The 18839-nt window shown below is 38.8% G+C and overlaps 2 protein-coding genes across 2 annotated transcripts; one reads left to right on the forward strand and one right to left on the reverse strand.

Annotated features, from left to right (window-relative positions):
• Nucleotides 1-440: 440 nt before the first annotated feature.
• On the reverse strand, nt 441-11657 carry oat (ornithine aminotransferase). Its single transcript, XM_065272354.2, has 10 exons — nt 11500-11657; nt 5859-6081; nt 5526-5750; nt 5342-5437; nt 3884-4011; nt 3134-3256; nt 2804-2932; nt 2547-2660; nt 2320-2464; nt 441-1190 (listed from the first exon to the last, which is right to left on the reverse strand). Exons 2-10 carry the CDS (start codon nt 6067-6069, stop codon nt 1030-1032), a joined length of 1332 nt encoding a protein of 443 aa, XP_065128426.1. The 5' UTR covers nt 6070-6081; nt 11500-11657; the 3' UTR covers nt 441-1029.
• Nucleotides 11658-12045: 388 nt separating this feature from the next.
• Nucleotides 12046-16949, forward strand: lhpp (phospholysine phosphohistidine inorganic pyrophosphate phosphatase). The gene is made up of 7 exons (XM_065272359.2): nt 12046-12204; nt 12323-12510; nt 12653-12806; nt 12998-13061; nt 13190-13282; nt 13358-13449; nt 15940-16949. The coding sequence occupies exons 1-7, from the start codon at nt 12053-12055 to the stop codon at nt 16031-16033; spliced, it is 837 nt and encodes a 278-aa protein (XP_065128431.2). The 5' UTR covers nt 12046-12052; the 3' UTR covers nt 16034-16949.
• Nucleotides 16950-18839: the final 1890 nt, after the last annotated feature.

The following is an 18839-nucleotide window of genomic DNA, read 5'->3' on the forward strand; positions in this document are numbered from 1 at the left end:
GCAAAGGGACCCCACACCTGTCAATCAAATCGAGTACACATCTAACCATACGGTCCATAACTTTTGCTTCTCTGTTTAAATCTTAACATTAGTTTACATTACTGCTTATCTTTACGTGGGCTGAAGTAAAATGACGTCAAACTGACATTTTCCGCAAAACAATCGACTATTTTCAACACAAACACTTTGTGTTTTTGCTAAATATGTTTTAAGTTTCTTTAAACTCGTGTTCGCTGGAGTAAAGTCTTGAACAGAGATCAGACTAAAGACCAGATTTAAACCCTCTGGAGTAAAGAAACACCTGAAGATCTGTGAATCTTGATTGATGTTATAACAAAAAGACCAATTCATGTTCATCTAAAATCTCTCTATAAACCAAAGTACAACACAATTTTAATCAAACTAAGTAACAACAAATGAAAGGAAAAGTGGAACAAACAGCAGACTGAACATTTATTTCACAACAGACAAGCAAACAAACAGAGAAAGCATCATGTGGTACAATAGTTGTGATTAACACACAAACATTCGATTCATCCACTTCTGTTTAAGTTACTGTCTGAATGACTCTCAATGACAGGAAAGCATTAAAATCTTAAAAACTAAATGCAGTACAAGAGGCAAAAAACAATTCTGACCCAGCTTTAAAAAGCTATCGCTGCCATTAAAGTGCACAAATCTCTCACTAGAGCGAGAAAAACTCATTTCTATTTCTTTTCAAGCTTACACTTGAAAATATCAATAAACTAAGAATTTTAAAATATTTTAAATTAATTCATATTTAAACAGTCATTATTTCTTTTGACAAGGTGCACATGAGCAGTTTTCAACTATAAACACTGTAACAGTGACTCTCTGAAACCCTAAACATCACAGATTTTTCCTTCACAAACATTTTATGTTCATGTTTATCAGAGTCATCTGCAGTATGAGAGAGAAATAAACTGAAGCTGTTAGTGAGATTTATACTGCGCGACTACACGCTAAAACAGCAAACTAAAGGTGCTAAAATCAAACACTTAAAACGCTTTAAAATGACATAATGGTTCTGCTGATGATGTCAACACTTTCTCTGATCTCATCTTCTTTAATAATGAGGGGAGGAGCAAGTCTGATGATGTCACCGTGAGTGGGTTTGGCCAGCAGACCGTTGTCACGGAGACGCAGACACACTTTCCAGGCATCATAGTCTGTAAGAGATGAGAAGAGTACATCAGATTAGCACATTGTTGAGAGACAGCAGCTTTACAGTGAGTGGGTGTGGTTTCAGCAGTGACAGAGGACACGCCCCCAGTCATTTAGAGCATAGATATACTTTGATAAATGATTTTATTTAGTTGACGTTTTTTATCATTCAGATTTGACTGGGTGTTTATTAACACATTTCTGTGGTGTGACAAACTGAGAACACATTTACAGGTGACAGAGAATGAAAAAACGTTTTGACCTCGTCTTAGTCGAATAACAATAGTCTACCCGCATTCACAAAGATACGAGACATTCTGAATATCACCGTTTCATAGAAATTCCTCCTTTGGGCCATTTTCTGGCGGACATTTCTAATCTAAACAACTGATACATGTTATGTAAAATGCATCTCACTGCCCCCCCCCACTCTCATTCAATTCCCTCCCCTTCACAATAATTTGCATACATCCGGCCTCTCGCCTCCAATTGGAAGTAAATTGCAGCAGTATTTGCGAAGTTCAAGGTGAAATGTTGAGTCTCGTTCTGAGGTGTGCCCTTCTGTGTGTAAAATGATGGTCGCTCAGTGTTCTGAAGACGGTGAAGTTTACATTCTTTTGAGTGGCAGCAAAGGCGGCCAATCAGTGTGAAGTGATTGTATTTCATAATGAGGTTGCCCGTTAAGCATGAAGGGATGCCAAATAGGTGCAAAACCACGCCTTTAAAATCCTCCACCCTAATATATCTTTCTGAGAGAGGCTTTTAGGAAACTTCTAAGACATTACAAACCCAACCAAAATGTTGTCTACATGTCACATCACAGAACAAAAAAAAAATACCCTGTAAAATCATCCTTGTCACCTTTAATGTCTTTACATTGACTTAAAAAAGACAAACTTAGACTCACTGAAATAAATCTACAGTATATATACATAACTTGTAACATGCTGATGGCATTGTTGTCTAACCTGTTTTAGTGACGTGTAATGTAAGTTTACTTTCACTCATTCTTACATCACATCATAAATACTGCTAATGAGTAAACGTGACATCTCAGTTATACTAAACAAGAAGCTGTTCTGAGGTTAAGAGAAGTAAACGTGATTGGGGTTTGTTTTTGGATCGTATGGGAACCTTTGGTCTCTTTGATGATGACGGCGTTCAGAAGACCTTTCCCTCGCACATCGCTCACAATCTCTCTGGGAAGTTTCTTCAGTTCGGTTCTCAGAATCTCACCCATCTTCTCAGCGTTTTCAGACAGTTTTTCTTCCTCTAGAACCTACAGCCATTAAAAGATTCTCATGAAACGGATGAGTAATAAATAAAATCACTTCATCATGATCAGAGGCACGCGCACTGACCTCCAGAGCGGCGATAGCGACCTGACAGGCCAGAGGATTTCCTCCATATGTGGATCCATGTTCTCCAGGTTTAATGGTCAACATCACCTCATCATCACATAAGACAGCAGAAACCTAAAACACACAACATTACTTTTACTACATCTCTATTTATTACACAATGTGTGTGAAAAGTGCTATAGAAATAAACTTGAACTGTGTGTGTGTGTGTGTGTGTGTGTGTGTGTGTGTGTGTGTGTGTGGTGTGCATGACTCACAGGATAAACTCCTCCTGACAAAGCTTTTCCAAGCACCACCAGATCCGGTCTGACAGCCTCATGATCCACAGCCAGACGGCGTCCAGTACGAGCTAAACCAGTCTGAACCTCATCAGCAATAAACAGAACCTACAACAAACACAGACAAGACAAGACCAGACCAGATGATCACACACACAAACCAGATCAGACAAACACTGTCAGGATCTAAGACACATGCATGAACGCTATCATCAACTGCAGTATTTATAATCAAAGCATATCATATTATTTTACAGGGAATCATAAATATATAAATCATGTTGTTTGTGTGTGTTTAGTTGTACTTGCATTGTGTTTAGTGCAAAGCTCCCGGACTTTTCTAAGATAACCGGCATCAGGGACGATCACACCGGCTTCACCTTGAATCGGCTCCACCATGAACGCAGCTACATGTGGATCCTGCAGCGCTTTCTGTACACACGCGCGCACACACACACACACACACACACACACACACACACACACACACACACACACACACACACACACACACACAGTGACATTATCAGGACTCGTGTCCGCTGTATCAAACTCTTCGCTGTTTAACTTTAACACTGATAATAATTTATGATAATCTTTCTTTAATGTTTTCTCACGGAGCTTCACATTAATTTGTATCTGCTGAGTTTCTCAGACTCTGCGAGTTGTTTATGGATTTTAAGTGTAATTGTATGATGAGACAGAAACACACCTCAGAGGATATTAAATGACAGCAGTTCAGCAGGTTCAGTTTGAGGTTAAATATAAACCTGCTGGTTAAGTATGTGTGCGTGTTAGCACAGACAACATTTCTCTTCTTCTATCACATACAGTATAAGAGAGTTTGTGTGATGGAGATTAAAGTCAACACTACATTCATCTTTTTGTAAGTGCTTCAGTCGTTATACTGTGCTCATGTGGTTAACTGGTTTAATATAGAAAAAACACAACTAGACTAAATCACTTTGAATAAACCCAACTGTAAAATAAAAATGCATGTAAATGAATGATTTATATGACAGTGTGATGGGTTTGGTTTGGTGTGTGTTTGTCCGTTACCTCTAATGCAGGAACATCATTATATGGCACGAGGTCAAATCCAGGCATGAACGGACCGAAGCCGTCGTAACTGCTGGGATCGGTTGAACTTGAGATTGCCGCCATCGTACGACCCCAGAAATTCCCCACTGCAGGAGCGAGAAGATGTGAACATCACACAACTGATATATAATCATAAACTCATACTCAAGATTTCATCTTAAACTGATGATTAATCCACGAGCGTGACGTGTCATGTGCACATGAAAGAGTCACATCAAAACCAAACATGGACAGATGAAGTTCTGTGTATTTCTTAGTTATTATGAACAAATATTAAGTTTACAAAAATGTAAAGCAGGCGCTGAATTATACACCATCAAAGAAAAAGAGAACGATTGATGATTGAGTTGATGTGCAAATACTTTTATTACTATAGTAATGTTGGATGATGCGTTTATACCACGAGTCTGTTGAATGCTTAATTCTGATTGGCTAGATGTTACCTCCAATGTTACACAGATCACCTGATCTGTCAAATGTCTTGAAATAACCACCAGAGCAATGTCTATGGTAACTGTGGTATAAGAGAAATAATTGTCCTTTCAATTATTCAAAATTATATCGCAGGTCTGTTGAATGCTTTATTCTGATTGGATGAAAAATATTCCATAGGTATGCATTATTTTTTTGTAAACCGCACACCTAACTTGTCAAATGTCTTAAAAATAGGCACCAGAGCAATGTTTGTGGAAAGCGTGGTATAAGAGGAATAATTGACTCCAGTCCTTTGAATTATTTGAAAAAAATTCACACCTGTGCTTCGTGTTGTGCTGCATTAACACCTTGGGTCTGCATTATTTTCTTATACTTCAAGGATCATATAACTAATGATAACATCCAATTTACCATGGTCTTACTAAAGTAACCATAGTTTAAACTTTCTGTTTTAATAGTAAAACTGGAGCGGGTTAGCTGGGTAGCGTAAACCACTATGGTGGTGAACACAGCTAAAAGCCAAGCTACTTTCATACTTGAAACTCGAGATTGGCACAAACTAATCCTAAACTTACCCGGCTAGCCAACTAAAGCAGCTTCATGGTACAGAAGCCAGAAGTGAATCACACACACAACTGATCAACACAAGAGACAGCTGCAGATCTGGTGTCATGTAAACTGGTTCATTAATAATAATAATAATAAGTTTTATTTATAAAGTGCCTCAAGGTCGCTGTACAAGGAAAACATATTAAAGTGCATTAATCACAATGTACAGAATCACATACAGTGAAGATGTATATACAGATACACACGACACGAGAGAGGATACGAAGGACCATAGACATGTGAGGGATGGAAATAATTGATGAAGAGATGGGGTTTTAGGTTGGATTTAAAGGAGGTTATAAAGGAAAGAAAGTATTGCGAGTTATATCGTGTCTGATGACCTAAGGGAGCGGAGAGGTAATGATGACTTACTTGCAAAAACGATCTTGGCTTCATATTTTGGGATTCCCTTCACAGTGTACCCCCACTTACGGGCGAGTTTACAGGCGGTTTCTCCACCTTCCACACCTTTAACACACAAACACAAGACCGTAACATCATCGGCTGGTCTGGCTGATGTGTTTGAAACCTCCAGCTGCGCATCTGATCACTGTACCTGTGTTCATGGGCAGAACTTTATCATATCCAAACAATGAGGTGACGTATTGTTCGTAAGCACCCAGCACGTCATTGTAGAAAGCTCGAGAGGTCAGCGTCAGTTTGGAGGCCTGAGCCGTCAGGGCGGCGATGATCTTCGGGTGACAGTGACCCTGATTGACAGCACTGTACGCACTGAGAAAATCAAAGTACCTCCGGCCCTCCACGTCCCACACATAAAGCCCTAAAACACAACACCACTGACCCTTAATGCAACATTCCTGCAAACAATTTAGGATTTTTCAAATAAACCTCATGGTGATTTTTTACCTAGAAGTCTGTGCGTGCTCACCTTCTCCTCGCTCCAGGGCGACAGGCAGCGGGTGGTAGTTATGAGCGCCGTAGCGTTCCTCGCGGGAAAACACCTCCTCTGACGTCAGCGGACGCTCAACATGTTTAGCTCTTGGTGCCACAGAGGAGGACGTTCGTGTCCCAGAATGCACTGCACGGGTCAGGGTGGGCGTCAAGCGACTGACTCTCATCAGACTCTTCATACTGCTCATGATGTTCACACGCTGGAACGACATTTCACCGACCAATAATTCAGAAATTTCATCAATTTTTTATTTCATAGTTCACCCCAAAATGAAAATGTTGTCTTCATTTACTCGGCCTGCAGCGTTATAGATGTGACATTCAAAAACCTGAAATATAATTTCTCAGAGAATGCATTTATTGAAGCATCTTTGTTTATATTTCCCTTAACCCCTTACAGTAAAGTCCAGACATCAGAAAAATATCTGCCTATAATCATAGTTTCTGTTTTGGTTGAGGGAAACATGGACGTGAAAATAAAAGACACAAACCAGAAGCAATAATAAATATAGCTGCAAGCAGCGATTTGGGGCCAAGCAGATTTAGCGAAATGAGCACCCAAAGCACAGCAAACAACATAGAAGGTATCAATCACCCAATGCGCATTGAGCACCCAATCAAAAACACAAGGCGCAGCAAGTACCCAAAACGTAGCAATGACAGATCAGAACCACTGCAGTGCAGAGCAGCAACAGAAAACATGACAAAAATAGAACATATGTGAACTACAGACAGGTCAGGAAGAATAGGTGGGAAAGAACAAAACTTTAATAGAAGAAATTAACACCTGCCTCAGGCTGGATTCGAACCCATGAACTCAGGATCTCTATGCATACGACTTAACAGATGCGCCACTCAGTAGACACAGCTCAAGGGTCAGCAGAAAAGAGCTTACATGCCAAAGAATTCAGAAGTTATAAGCAATTGGATAAGAACTGTTATAGTTTATAACCCCTAGGTGGCGCTGTACTCTGATTTCCTCAGGACAACATGCCGAAGCTGCCTACCGATGTTTGCGCCGATATATCCGATACTTCAAAAGTTATAGCAAATTATCACAAATTTCAAAATGGCGGACAGACGGTTCGGTCAATCCCGGCATAATACACATCGACAGATGCGGCATGAGCCAAGGAATCCGTAGACACCAAGATCATAATTTTCTGACAAACGATTCAGAAGTTATGCGCAAAAATAGCCTTTTTTCCTATCTCATGACCCATAGGTGGCGCTGTCACCAAATTTGGCATGGACCCCCAGTTCATGGTCGACATGAAGCGTACCAAATTTCATCTCGATTGATCAAAGAATGACCGAGATACAGCTTCAGAACCAATTTTGCGTCAATCTCGTTAAGTTCACGCATTAATTACTTTTGAATAAAGAAAAATATCAAAATTCTGTTCAGTCATTTCTATGCGGCTCACTCCAAAGATCACATGTGCCAAATCTCATAAGAATTGAACCAAATTTGAAGGAGGAGTAGCGAAAAAACGAAATACTGTACATTTCAAAATGGCCGCTACTGTAATGGGTGGAGTCTTACTGTAAGGTATTAAAAACAATAAGCATGAGGAGAGCAATCACGTGTACTAAGTAGAATTTTCATAGAGCAAATGGATCATGAGTTATAACCATTTGAACATTGAATTTTTGAGATGATGGTGGCGCTATAGAGTTACTGCTAGAGACCCCATTTTTGGCCAAATTACTATTTATGACCACCACTACAACTGTGCCAAATTTCATCATTTTCCTATATACGGTTCATAGGGCTGCCATAGACTCCCATTGGGGAAGATTAAGATTAAGAAGAATAATACTAACAGAAACAATAGGTGCCACAGCACCATAGGTGCTTGGCCCCTAATAATAAATTGAGAAAACATGGCTCCTTAAAGAACATTTAATATTTATTTCATTTTTGTACATGCCTTTCTAATGAATAAACAGTGATATAGATGTGACATTAACTATGGACAATAAAAACTTCTACTAAGACTTAAACCACCAAATATTGACATCTGAGATATCGGTATGGTTAAAAACATTGGATAAAAACTTTTCATGATAAGGTTGACATTTGCATGGATTTGCCCAAATGATAATGGTGATGTTTCACAGACAGGGTTGAGTTTAAGCCAGGACTAGGCCTTAGTTTATCGTATATTTTTCGGATTATAAATCACTCTGGAGTATAAGTCGCATCAGTCATAAAATGCGTCATGAAGAGGAAAAAACGTATACAAGTCCCGCTGGTCTATAAGCCACATTTATAAAAAAAAATTATTATTCTTTTTGGGGATATTTTGTTTGTTACGTCTTTCTCTGTTGTCTTTAATGTTTCAGTAGTAACAGTTTTTTTTTTCAGGGGTAGGCAACATATAGCGCCCTCTCATGGCTGTAGACGGTAATGTTTTCTGGTTTTTGGTTCATGTTATGTACTATTCGCACAGGATTAGTATTACCTGGGGACCCTGTGTGATTTAGAAATTACCTCCCTACGTCTGAGTTTCGTGTGGCCGGTTCGCACGGGATAAGCAAAGCCTGTGATTTCACTCAAATTTACTGACTTATCTCCCTGATATAATGTTGAGGCTTTACATAACACTATCACGCAACACCGCGACATGCTGTAAAAGGTACCTTTACCAAATCATATTTCGTTAAATCATACAGTGAGTGAACGTGTGGGGAAAAAAGTGAAACTGAGATGACAGAATTAGCGTCCTCTGCCTCTAGATGCCGTTTTAAAGATTAAAATTACTTTTAACTATCTGATCAACACAAATACAAGGCGCCAAAATATGATTGCTTACCAGCATTAAAACCGCTTTTAATAAAAACCGAATTTCTCCGCTCCGTGGAAGAGGAGGCAGCAGCCAATGTAACGTCTGGCTGTATATTAACTGACTGAACACTTGACTCTCGCCTGGGCATTTAGATATGATGTTTTTCATCAACAATATCTGCGTGAAACATTAACATCATGATCATCTGCCGACTCGACTGTTTCAGCACGTCCTCTACAGAGAGTCTGCTTTATTAATGGCTTTTCGTTCGCTCCGCGTGAGCTAAATGTTTTTGTTCTGTACTTTTTTACTCGCATATATTTCTACATATTTTCAACCAAGGAACACACGGAATATAATAGAAGTTATTATGAATAGCAGTTAAGCTTGTTCTGAAATGATGAAAAAAGCCAAATGACTAAAAATGATCTTACAACTTAAATTCAAACGTTATAGATACAAATTGAAAATGTCCTAATATGTATTGCCTTCAAGCCTAAACAATATTCTTTAATATAATATATATATTCTCATAGGGGAAAGATAGCACCCTGCGTTCTACCTCAGTGCATCTCGTTGTTCTGGATTTAAGTAATAATCTTATTTTAATAAACAAGGTATACCACGCTAGTAAGCCACGCAAAATCACTGCAAATGAAATTCCTTTACCACGACATCCATAGCTCCACCTAAACTTAGAGATCGCAAATATTGACAGTTCTGCATATTTTTAATCATCAAGATGGACGAGAGAGACTGATTAGAAGTTTAAAATTAGAAATATACTAATAAAGTCCTCAAGTTTCACAATGAAAGCCAAAAAAATCGAAGGGATGTGTCTCTGTATGTGCGCTTCACAGCTGCAGTGCGAGAGGCGCAGAAACTGAGAAAATAAATAAATAAAAAAGGCTCACTGGTAACAAATGCTGGCCAAATTACAGAGATGCCTATTCGCACGGGACAAATATTATCAGAGGACCTCGGTGTTCGGCGAAATATGGTAGGTCATTTGCGGAGGAATTTTTACTTTACAAATTACAGACATGGCCGATTCGCACGGGATTAAGATCACAGACAACCTCTGTAATTATTACAAATCACTAGAGGTCACCAGGTAATACTAATCCCGTGCGAATAGGGCTTTAGTCAGTATGAATTAATTTTGACATATAAGTCACACCTGATTATAAGTCGCAGGACCAGCCAAACTATGAAAAAAGTGTGTGACTTATAGTCATATAACTAGTTTTAACAAACGTGCCTTTATTAAAACCATTACTTGTGTGCACTTTGAGGCAAAACAAAGGGCACTGATGTTTTTTAAGATATGTCAGTGCAAGTTGTTTTGAGTTTGGACAGCTTTTACATTTATTTTACTCTAGGACTAGTCTAATCCCTGTCCGGGAAAACTTCCATAGTAGGAAACACAAATAGTATGGAAGTCAATGGGTACCATCAAATGTGTGCTTACCATCATTTTTTAAAACATCCCAGTTTGTGTTAAAAAGAATAAAGAAAATTGTACAGGGTTAGAAAAACATAAGGATGAGTAAATGATGACAGGATTTTCATTTTGGGCGGAATTAACCCTTTAAATCACACTGAATAATTCCAGAACGCTAAATTAAATCAGGAAATAAAAACAGATTCTCTTTAAACATCTACAACTCCTCCTCACACACATCATACAGTAACTTTGTAATTCCTTAGTTAAAGTCAGATCATTGTTAAATAAATATAATATTTCACTTAGAAACACATCCTCATAATGCAAAAGTAAACTGAGCTGCATGCTGACATGAATGTCATTTAGATTTACATTCATGCATTTGGCCGACGCTTTTATCCAAAGTGACTTACAAACTACACAAATCTTTATCAGTATGGGTGTCAGTATGACTTTTTGTGGAAATTAAACAACGCTCTACACACTTTAGTAAAGTTAACCGGCAGTAACTCAGATCGTAGATTCACACATTTATTAAGTCAGATCTACTGAGATGTTTTTTATCTTCTCTCAGATGCTTTCTGTTGCCATAACAACACTTAAGTGATTTTATATTCATTCACAATATTTCGTGAATTTGGGTTTTAAACAATCATTTTGTAATTTATTCAGAAAAATCTGAGGATGTAAAAAAATAGTTTTATCCTTTTTTTATGCTCTCTTTTAAACCTGAATGTACTTAATCCTATAACTGTCCGTGTCAGTGGAAAAGATCAACGAATGAATGTGTGAATAAATAAATAAATGAAAGGTTTTAAAAGAAATGCTGAATAAACCAGCAGGTGTCTAAATATTTACCAAAAGACCAGAAATTATATTTAAACCACGCACACGCACACTACAGTGAATGTTGTAATTCTCTCGTGCGTGTTTAGATGATGTTTTCTCTGTTTATTCTGGACACTTGTCTTTATTAATTTTTAAACGGATTCACCTTGAGTAACAAATACAGCCACGACGATTGGCTGTTCAGCAAGCTGCCCCCAAACACTCCCATCACGAGCCCCTGCCAGGGGTTAAAAAAAGACAGCACGCTCTCGAGGAAGCGCGCCGCGCAAACGCACTACTTATCCTTATCTTAATCTTCATCACCTAATCCCTCGCTCTCATCCTCATTGTTACCCAAACTATAAACATCATCATCCTGTTTTACTGATGCTCACATGAGCTCGTGTCTGTGCTTCATTATTAATAACAACGCACACTTCATTATTAATAAAAACGCGTCTGATCCGCGACATTAAGATACGATACACGAAGCGTCAGATGCGCTTTAACCCACAGTGAAGTGTTTGTGTTTATGATGGGAAAGTTTTTACCTGCTGCGGGTCTGTACGGGTCCGTGCGGGTCGATGCGGGTTGCTTCTCTTCTTCCTGCGCGTAATTCACAGCGGATTATTCAAATGAGCCACGTCACTATGCGTCTTGGCGTCACTAGCACCAGCGCTGCTGACATTTTAATTATTAATTTTTTAAAGAAATTCCTACAAGAGTAAAACGCAGTGATGGCGCTTTATCGCTTTAGTGTAGCTGTTAAGTGAATCGTTCACGCAGTGTTAATATGACAGTGTGTTTTATTATTAGTGTGACGCAACACTGCTCTTGTATTGCCGCAGGGCCAGCACGAGGTTTCATTCATCAACTGCCAGTCAGTGCACTGTAATGTTAATGCTTTTCTGACACAGGCTGCTATGTACAGTGGGGCCCATACAAATGTGAATGTGGACTTTTCAACGCCCCAAACCGACAACAAATTCTCTGTAGGCTCTGCCATAATTGGCCAATAAAGTTATTGATCAAGTAGTGTTAGTTCGTGACGTGTACACTTTTATCCTTTGTGGACTTCATCTCCCATAAGGCCAGTCGCTGCACATGCGCAGTGGTGTCAGGTGCATGGCGGCAGTCAGTAGTATGGAGTGTGTGAAAGGTGTTAAAGGAGTGATTTTAGACATGTGTGGAGTTCTGTATGACAGCGGAGAGGGTGGAGGGATACCGATTCAAGGATCCATAGAGGCAGTGAAGAGGTCAGATACATTTTCAAAACAGACAGAGTTATGTCTGTAATAACACAAAGTTTAGAATACAAAACATGTGAATGTGTGCAGTATATGTGTAGTATAGATGTATGTGTGTTTTTGTCAGGCTCATGGACTCGGGTCTGATCCTGCGCTTCTGCACTAATGAGACTCAGAACACGCGAGAGAAGTTCGTGCAGAAACTGCGGAGAATGGGGTTTGACATCAGTGTGAGTGACGTGTTCTCGCCTGCGCCTGCGCTCATGCGCATCCTGAGAGAGAGAGGACTGCAGCCACACCTGCTGGTGCATGATGGTACTGCAGAAAAGCTCAGGGTTTGGTCTTACAAATGAATATTCTCTGCATGTTATTTCACAAATCACTTTGTGTGTGTGTGTGTGTGTGTGTGTGTGTGTGTGTGTGTGTGTGTGTGTGTGTGTGTGTGTTGTCATCTCAGATCTAATCCCAGAGTTTGATGGTATAGAGATGAATTCTCCAAACTGTGTTGTCATTGGAGACGCAGCAGACCGGTTTTCCTATGAGAATTTGAACGAAGCTTTCCGTGTTCTGATCGGACTGAAGAAGCCGATTCTCTTCTCTCTGGGTCAAGGGTGAGACGCGTGATGTTCAAACACTTTCTGGTGTCTCAGGTTAAACTTCAGATCAACTAGTGATTCAGTCACACTGTGATTCTTAACTCAACTTCAGACTTAACCAATGCCATAAGCGACACCAAGATCATGTGTTTGATTATCAGTTAACCTGATGTCTGCTGTGTGTGATTATGATCTCTTCTCTACAGACGCTACTACAAGGAGACTGATGGTTTAAAGTTGGATGTGGGGGTTTTCATGAAGGCACTGGAGGTGAATACACACAACATCAAGGTCATGTGCATCTTATTTAGTCTCAGTGTTTTAAATGACCTCCGACCACCAGACAGAAAGAGTTGAGACTGATTCTAGAGTCTGATAACTGTGCTTGTTTTGCTCAGTACGCCTGTGATGTTCAGGCAGAGGTCGTTGGAAAACCATCACCAGAATTCTTCCAGAGCGTTCTGAGAGACATGAATCTACAACCGCATGAAGTGAGACACACACATGATGTTATAATGTTACAGTTTAGCAGTCAATGACTCTCTCTCTCTCTCTCTCTCTCTCAGGTTGTGATGGTTGGCGATGATCTGGTTAATGATGTGGGTGGAGCTCAGCGTTGTGGAATAAAAGGTGTTCAGGTCAGGACGGGTAAATACAGGTCAGTGCTCAACACAAACACTCTTATTAGGATTGTTATCAGTCCAGATTTGTGTCAGAGTAAACATTGAGTCATCAGTCATAATAATAACCAGAATGAATGTAGAATAGTTTATAAATGTTTTAAACTTTGGGTGGTTTATGTTTGAGTGTATTTTTCCATAATATAATAAGGATTGTGTGTAACTGTTTTCTGTTAAATGAATTTCGGTCAGTAACTGACGTGACCACCAGGCTGCGCTACGCTCCAGCATTTAATTATACTGTCAAGCGTCCAATGACGTCACTTCCTGTGAGCTCTCGGTCCAATCATATTATTGTAATCCTTTGTTAAACCCACCCCTTCCTCTGTCTGATGATTTTGTTTTCAGAACTACACACCTGCTGGATCTGGTTAAAGGCTAATAACACCAGACGTCCTGTGACTGGTTGAATGATTGTGTTTGAATCCATCAGAGAGGCTCTAGTGCTGATCTGAGAGCAGTTCTTTAGGTATCATGCATCAGTGAGAGTACAGCTGACCTCAGATCAGAGTTGATACGTGAAGCTCACTGCTGTCTGCAGGAAGGGAGTTTGACTCTGTAGGGTTTCGCACCATTAGCTTCTCTAAACAGTCGCCTCTCTGCTCTGATTGGATGAAAGTAATGAAGTGTGACATCATGAGGGAAAACTCCCATGACACCACCCCCCCTCCCACACAGACTTAAGCCATGTTTACATTAGAGCATTTGCGTTTTAAAACGGCATTTTAAAATGAAAACGATCCTCGTTTATACTGGCATTTTAAAAAGAATCTTCATCCACACTCTACACCACCATAAATTCATGAAACATGACCAATCATGTAACTGGGCATGCGCATAAAAGTGTAAAATAACTTATTACTCTAATAATAGCTTACCTTTGCGCGTTTACGCAGCCTAGGGGTGTGCGATATTGACAAAAAGTCATACATGGGTCCTTTGCTGGCAACTATAACAGACACTATTTTTTGACCTATAAAAATGTGTTTGGGAAAGTCTTATACTGTTCTAGCTCCCCCCTACAACATATTAATATGATTAATAGGTTAATTTTGATTTTATAACTAAACATAAAGGTCTTTATGATTTAAAAAGCAAGCATTCAAGTGAACAGTACTAAACAGTAGCGAACTTGAAGCAAAAATAAATTTTAGCAAATGCAAACTTCAATCAAACATAGTAAGAGGTGAAGTATTGCTTTAGCCTACCAGAAATGCTTATTGCATTAATTTTTAAAAGTGTGCGAGGTCCGTGCACGTCCTCCGCTAGCAACACAGAATAGCTAAAAGCGCAAGCGCCTAAACGAGCATTATATATTAATGACGTTGAGTTTGTTGTTTTTATTAATTTATATTCACAAAACTTATCAACAAAACATCGATTAAAATTAAGAGACAAATGATCTGAAACGAAATTCATTTTAAAGTAGCAAACAAAACTTAAATTAAACTCAAAAATAATTTCTGACCCATTACAATTCTCCCTTCATGTTGGCCTTTACAATGCTCTATATGGCGTTTAAAATTCCAGTCTATCTTTCGTAAGCTAACTAAATTTAAACAAAACATAAACACATTAAACCCAACAATACTCAAACATTAATATAAAACAGACATTATCTATAAGGATACATGTTAAAACAATCCGATATAGCGTTTATAATAGCTGGTTGGTAGATGTTTATTTTTGGCAAAACCTCCGTTGCAAACCAACATTTACATGAATAAAATAATTTTTACTTTGAAAATGATGCGCTGTCACGTTAACATCAGCTGTTCGTTTACATAAGACTCCGTCTACGTTCATTTACACTCAGAGCAACGTCTGAGTTCTCAAACTAAAACAGGGTCTTCAGCATTTGCGAACGAATCTGTTTATGAGGGTCGAAAACGGTGATGTAGTGTAGATGAAAGGCGTAAACGTAGCAAAAGTAACGCGTTTTAAAGGATAAACGCATTAATGTAAACATAGCCTTAAACAAAGTAGTTTTTCTGATTCAGTTACAGTGATTTAGAGATCATCTGTCATTGTTTGTTTCTTTTGTGTTAAACGTAGAGGTCTGACACACACACCCCAAGAGTTTTCTGATGAAGTCCTTCACTGTGCTGATAACACAATCTTAACACAACATACAGTGCAATGAAAGTGTAGACTATATTGTGCTGAATTGGTCACATTGACTGCACTGTAATTCAACAAGAGAATAAAGTGACTATGAGCCGATAGACACTCAATGCTGAGAGAGAGAGAGAGAGAGAGAGAGAGAGAGAGAGAGAGAGAGTCCTTTACTTAATGTAGAAATCTGATGATCTGATATCCAGATCAGTCTGATCTCATCTAGCCGGTTAAACATCATTGTATTATAACCACAACCTTGTGCAGTCAGTTCTGACTATCAGCATGAGCTCTGAGAGAGAGACAGACACCTAAAGTCATCATCACCCATCTCTTGTGTTGTGTTACTGCAGGCCGAGTGATGAAGATCATCCCAGCGTGAAAGCAGACGCGTATGTGGACGACCTTGCTGCTGCTGTGGACGCAATACTGACACAAAAACACTAACTGATCTCAGATCTGTTAACTCAACTTGTTTTGTGAAAGATGAATTAAATGAAACACAAGTCGTTAACAAAACAAATCATCAATTTGTTCAAAGATGATAAAGTCTATTTTAAGACCAAGAGTTAAATTCACTGTAACATTACTACCATGAATATCAAGCAGTTGTCTCCATAAAAGTTTGTTTTCTTGATGCAGAATATAATTCATATTAGGATGAAATCTCAGCCGGGTGTGTTGCAGATTATTTTGTAGGTAGTTAGTTTAACGTTTGCATTGTTAAAGCAGCGAGCGAGGGAGTAAGGAGCATTCAGGACAATAGTGGGAAATCTCTGGTGTCCTTGCCCTGGACAGACACGCTTCATACAGCAGCGCACGCGGCAGACTGCAGAACAAACATCTGAGATCTTTTGTTAATCTGGAGCAGAGGTCACACACACGCACACACACACACGGTGCCTTTTTCTCACGCCAGCTTCTTTAAATTGGGAACTGAGTGTTTGTGTGTTTGTTCAGGAAGTTCAGTCTGCTGTCCTACTTTCAACATGACTTCTTTCACAACAGACACTAAAGCTGTTGGTCTCAATCTTATATATTGTGTTGAATTTGAAGCGTAATAAAGTTCAGTTTGTTTTGCGTGAGCAGAAGCATAAAAAGAGGAGCAGGATTAAAGATCATCATCCTGAAATGAAAATGAGCCCATATTTTACTCACCCTTGACTTTTTTGTTTCAGTCAGAGTTATATTTTACATGATTTCATTTTTTCAACTTGTGATTGTGTGTAAGGATGTTGGTGTTTGAGCAGAAGAAATATTTGCAGTTACAACACTCAACATTCACTGTAAAGTGAGATATCATTTCTTTAACAGAAAAGGACAACAATAAACATCTGATAAAGGCCTATAGCTTTCTTCTTCTTCATGTCGTGATGTCTATCATTTGAAACACAGCCCCTAAGACACTGATTCTCAAAACTGGAGGGGGTTTCCTAGGAATGTCACGAGGATGGAAAATCATTTTTTAACTGCGTTCCTGAACATAATAACAGGACAGCTTCCTCAATCTAAGAGAGTAAAATGCTGGCTTCAATCAGATTGTGAAAGATGAAGCAGTTCACACTTTATCAGGACAACCTGTTGATTGTTGACCCTAACCTGTAGGTTTCATTCTTTGTTGATGTGTTTTCTAATAACAGTTTTAATCATCATCATTTTTATTTTATAGCAATAACATAAACAAAGGTCAACGCTGTTTGTTAGCTAAAGGCTTACTTTAAGTGTTGATGTTTGTGTGATCGGTGTAAATGATCCTTCATGAGTCTGTGTTTGATTTGGCCACTGTAGTAAAACTATGGTTCATTTTGATAAGTGGCTCACAGACAGATATTCAGCTACACACTCTTGCTCAGAGACAACAGTAACACTTTAAAATAAAGTTGTATTGTTAAAGGATTAGTCAATTTTCTTAACAAGAAAAATAAAAAATATGCACTTTTAACCACAACTTCCCGTCTATCTCCGGTCCTGTGATGCGCCGGCGCGACCTCACGTAATTGCGTAGTGACGTAGAAAGGTCACTAGAAGGTCCTTTTTTTTGTCAAAAATGACAATCGTTTCGCTAGATAAGACCCTTATGCCTCGTGTGGGAGTCCTTTGAAACTACGTCGAAAAACTGTTCAGTGTTGAGTTAAGTGTTGGGGTCCATTAAAGTCCATAAAAATGAGAAAAATCCTGGAATGTTTTCCTTTAAAAAACATAATTTCTTCTCAACTGAACAAAGAAAGACATCAATATTTTGGATGACATGGTGGTGAGAAAATTATCTGGATTTTTTTTAAGAAAATTGAATAATCCTTAAGCATTAGCTAACAATAAACAATAGTTTTACAGTATTAATTAATCTTACTTCGTTAATTTTCAGTTAGTAAATACAATTACTAATGTTTACTAATACAACCTCATTGTAAAGTGTTACTGAGACAATTAACAGTGTGATACACAGTCTGTAGACATCATCTGACATTTTTAACTGATCAATCTGTTACTACCCGTAATGCTCAAGGGTGTGACATTTCTGGACAGCACGAATGCACACACACACACAGTGAAACAGGTCACTGCGATGTTTGACAACAGTTCCAGCAGACCCTGTGTTTACACACACACACACACACACACACACACACACACACACACACACACACACACACACGCATGAAGATTAGAGGTCATGATCAGATCTGACGCTCTCAGCTCATCTTCATCGGTCTATAACTCTTTTGAGCATGATGATATTTAATCTGTGTGTTTGTGTTTAGGTTTGTACGGCTCTGTTAAGTTTATTTGATGAAATGAGAGTCGTTCACATGAGACCTGAAATATTTCAGTCATGAATTACTGTAGATTTACTAAGACTTTAAAAAAAAAAACTTTATAAAATTATGAAGTAACAAATTAAAATATGACAAATATATAGTGATGAATAAAACACAAAGTATTAACCAATATCAAACGCTTTCAAACAGGATTGAAGGAGTCTGCTCGTGTATGCAGGACATTGATTCCGAGGTTTTGCGGTTCTGAGAGGAAATCAAGAAGAATCGCATGCACACACACAAAAACACGCATGCATGCATGCACATACAAACACACGTGCACACACACAAACACGTGTATAGGACAGACAGACAGGTCTTTATGTAAACTGTGCTTTGGGTATTGAATCAGAGATAAAGGCAGCACTCAGGGAATAGAAAACATCTCCACGTCTAACACCACATAACATCAGAATCATAGATTTGTGGCTTTT

The sequence above is a fragment of the Paramisgurnus dabryanus genome, chromosome 1 (genome assembly GCF_030506205.2).
Source record: "Paramisgurnus dabryanus chromosome 1, PD_genome_1.1, whole genome shotgun sequence".
Classification (NCBI taxonomy): domain Eukaryota; kingdom Metazoa; phylum Chordata; class Actinopteri; order Cypriniformes; family Cobitidae; genus Paramisgurnus; species Paramisgurnus dabryanus.

Coding starts and splice junctions, on each gene's coding strand:
- oat (XM_065272354.2), bottom strand. CDS start 6,069: ATGAGCAGTATGAAGAGTCTGATGAGAGTCAGTCGCTTGACGCCCACC. Junction 3,257..3,883: donor ATGATGTTCCTGCATTAGAG/GTAACGGACAAA, acceptor GCGTGTGTACAG/AAAGCGCTGCAGGATCCACA. Junction 2,465..2,546: donor TCGCTATCGCCGCTCTGGAG/GTCAGTGCGCGT, acceptor TAATGGCTGTAG/GTTCTAGAGGAAGAAAAACT.
- lhpp (XM_065272359.2), top strand. CDS start 12,053: ATGCGCAGTGGTGTCAGGTGCATGGCGGCAGTCAGTAGTATGGAGTGT. Junction 12,511..12,652: donor ACACCTGCTGGTGCATGATG/GTACTGCAGAAA, acceptor TTGTCATCTCAG/ATCTAATCCCAGAGTTTGAT. Junction 13,062..13,189: donor TTTTCATGAAGGCACTGGAG/GTGAATACACAC, acceptor TGTTTTGCTCAG/TACGCCTGTGATGTTCAGGC.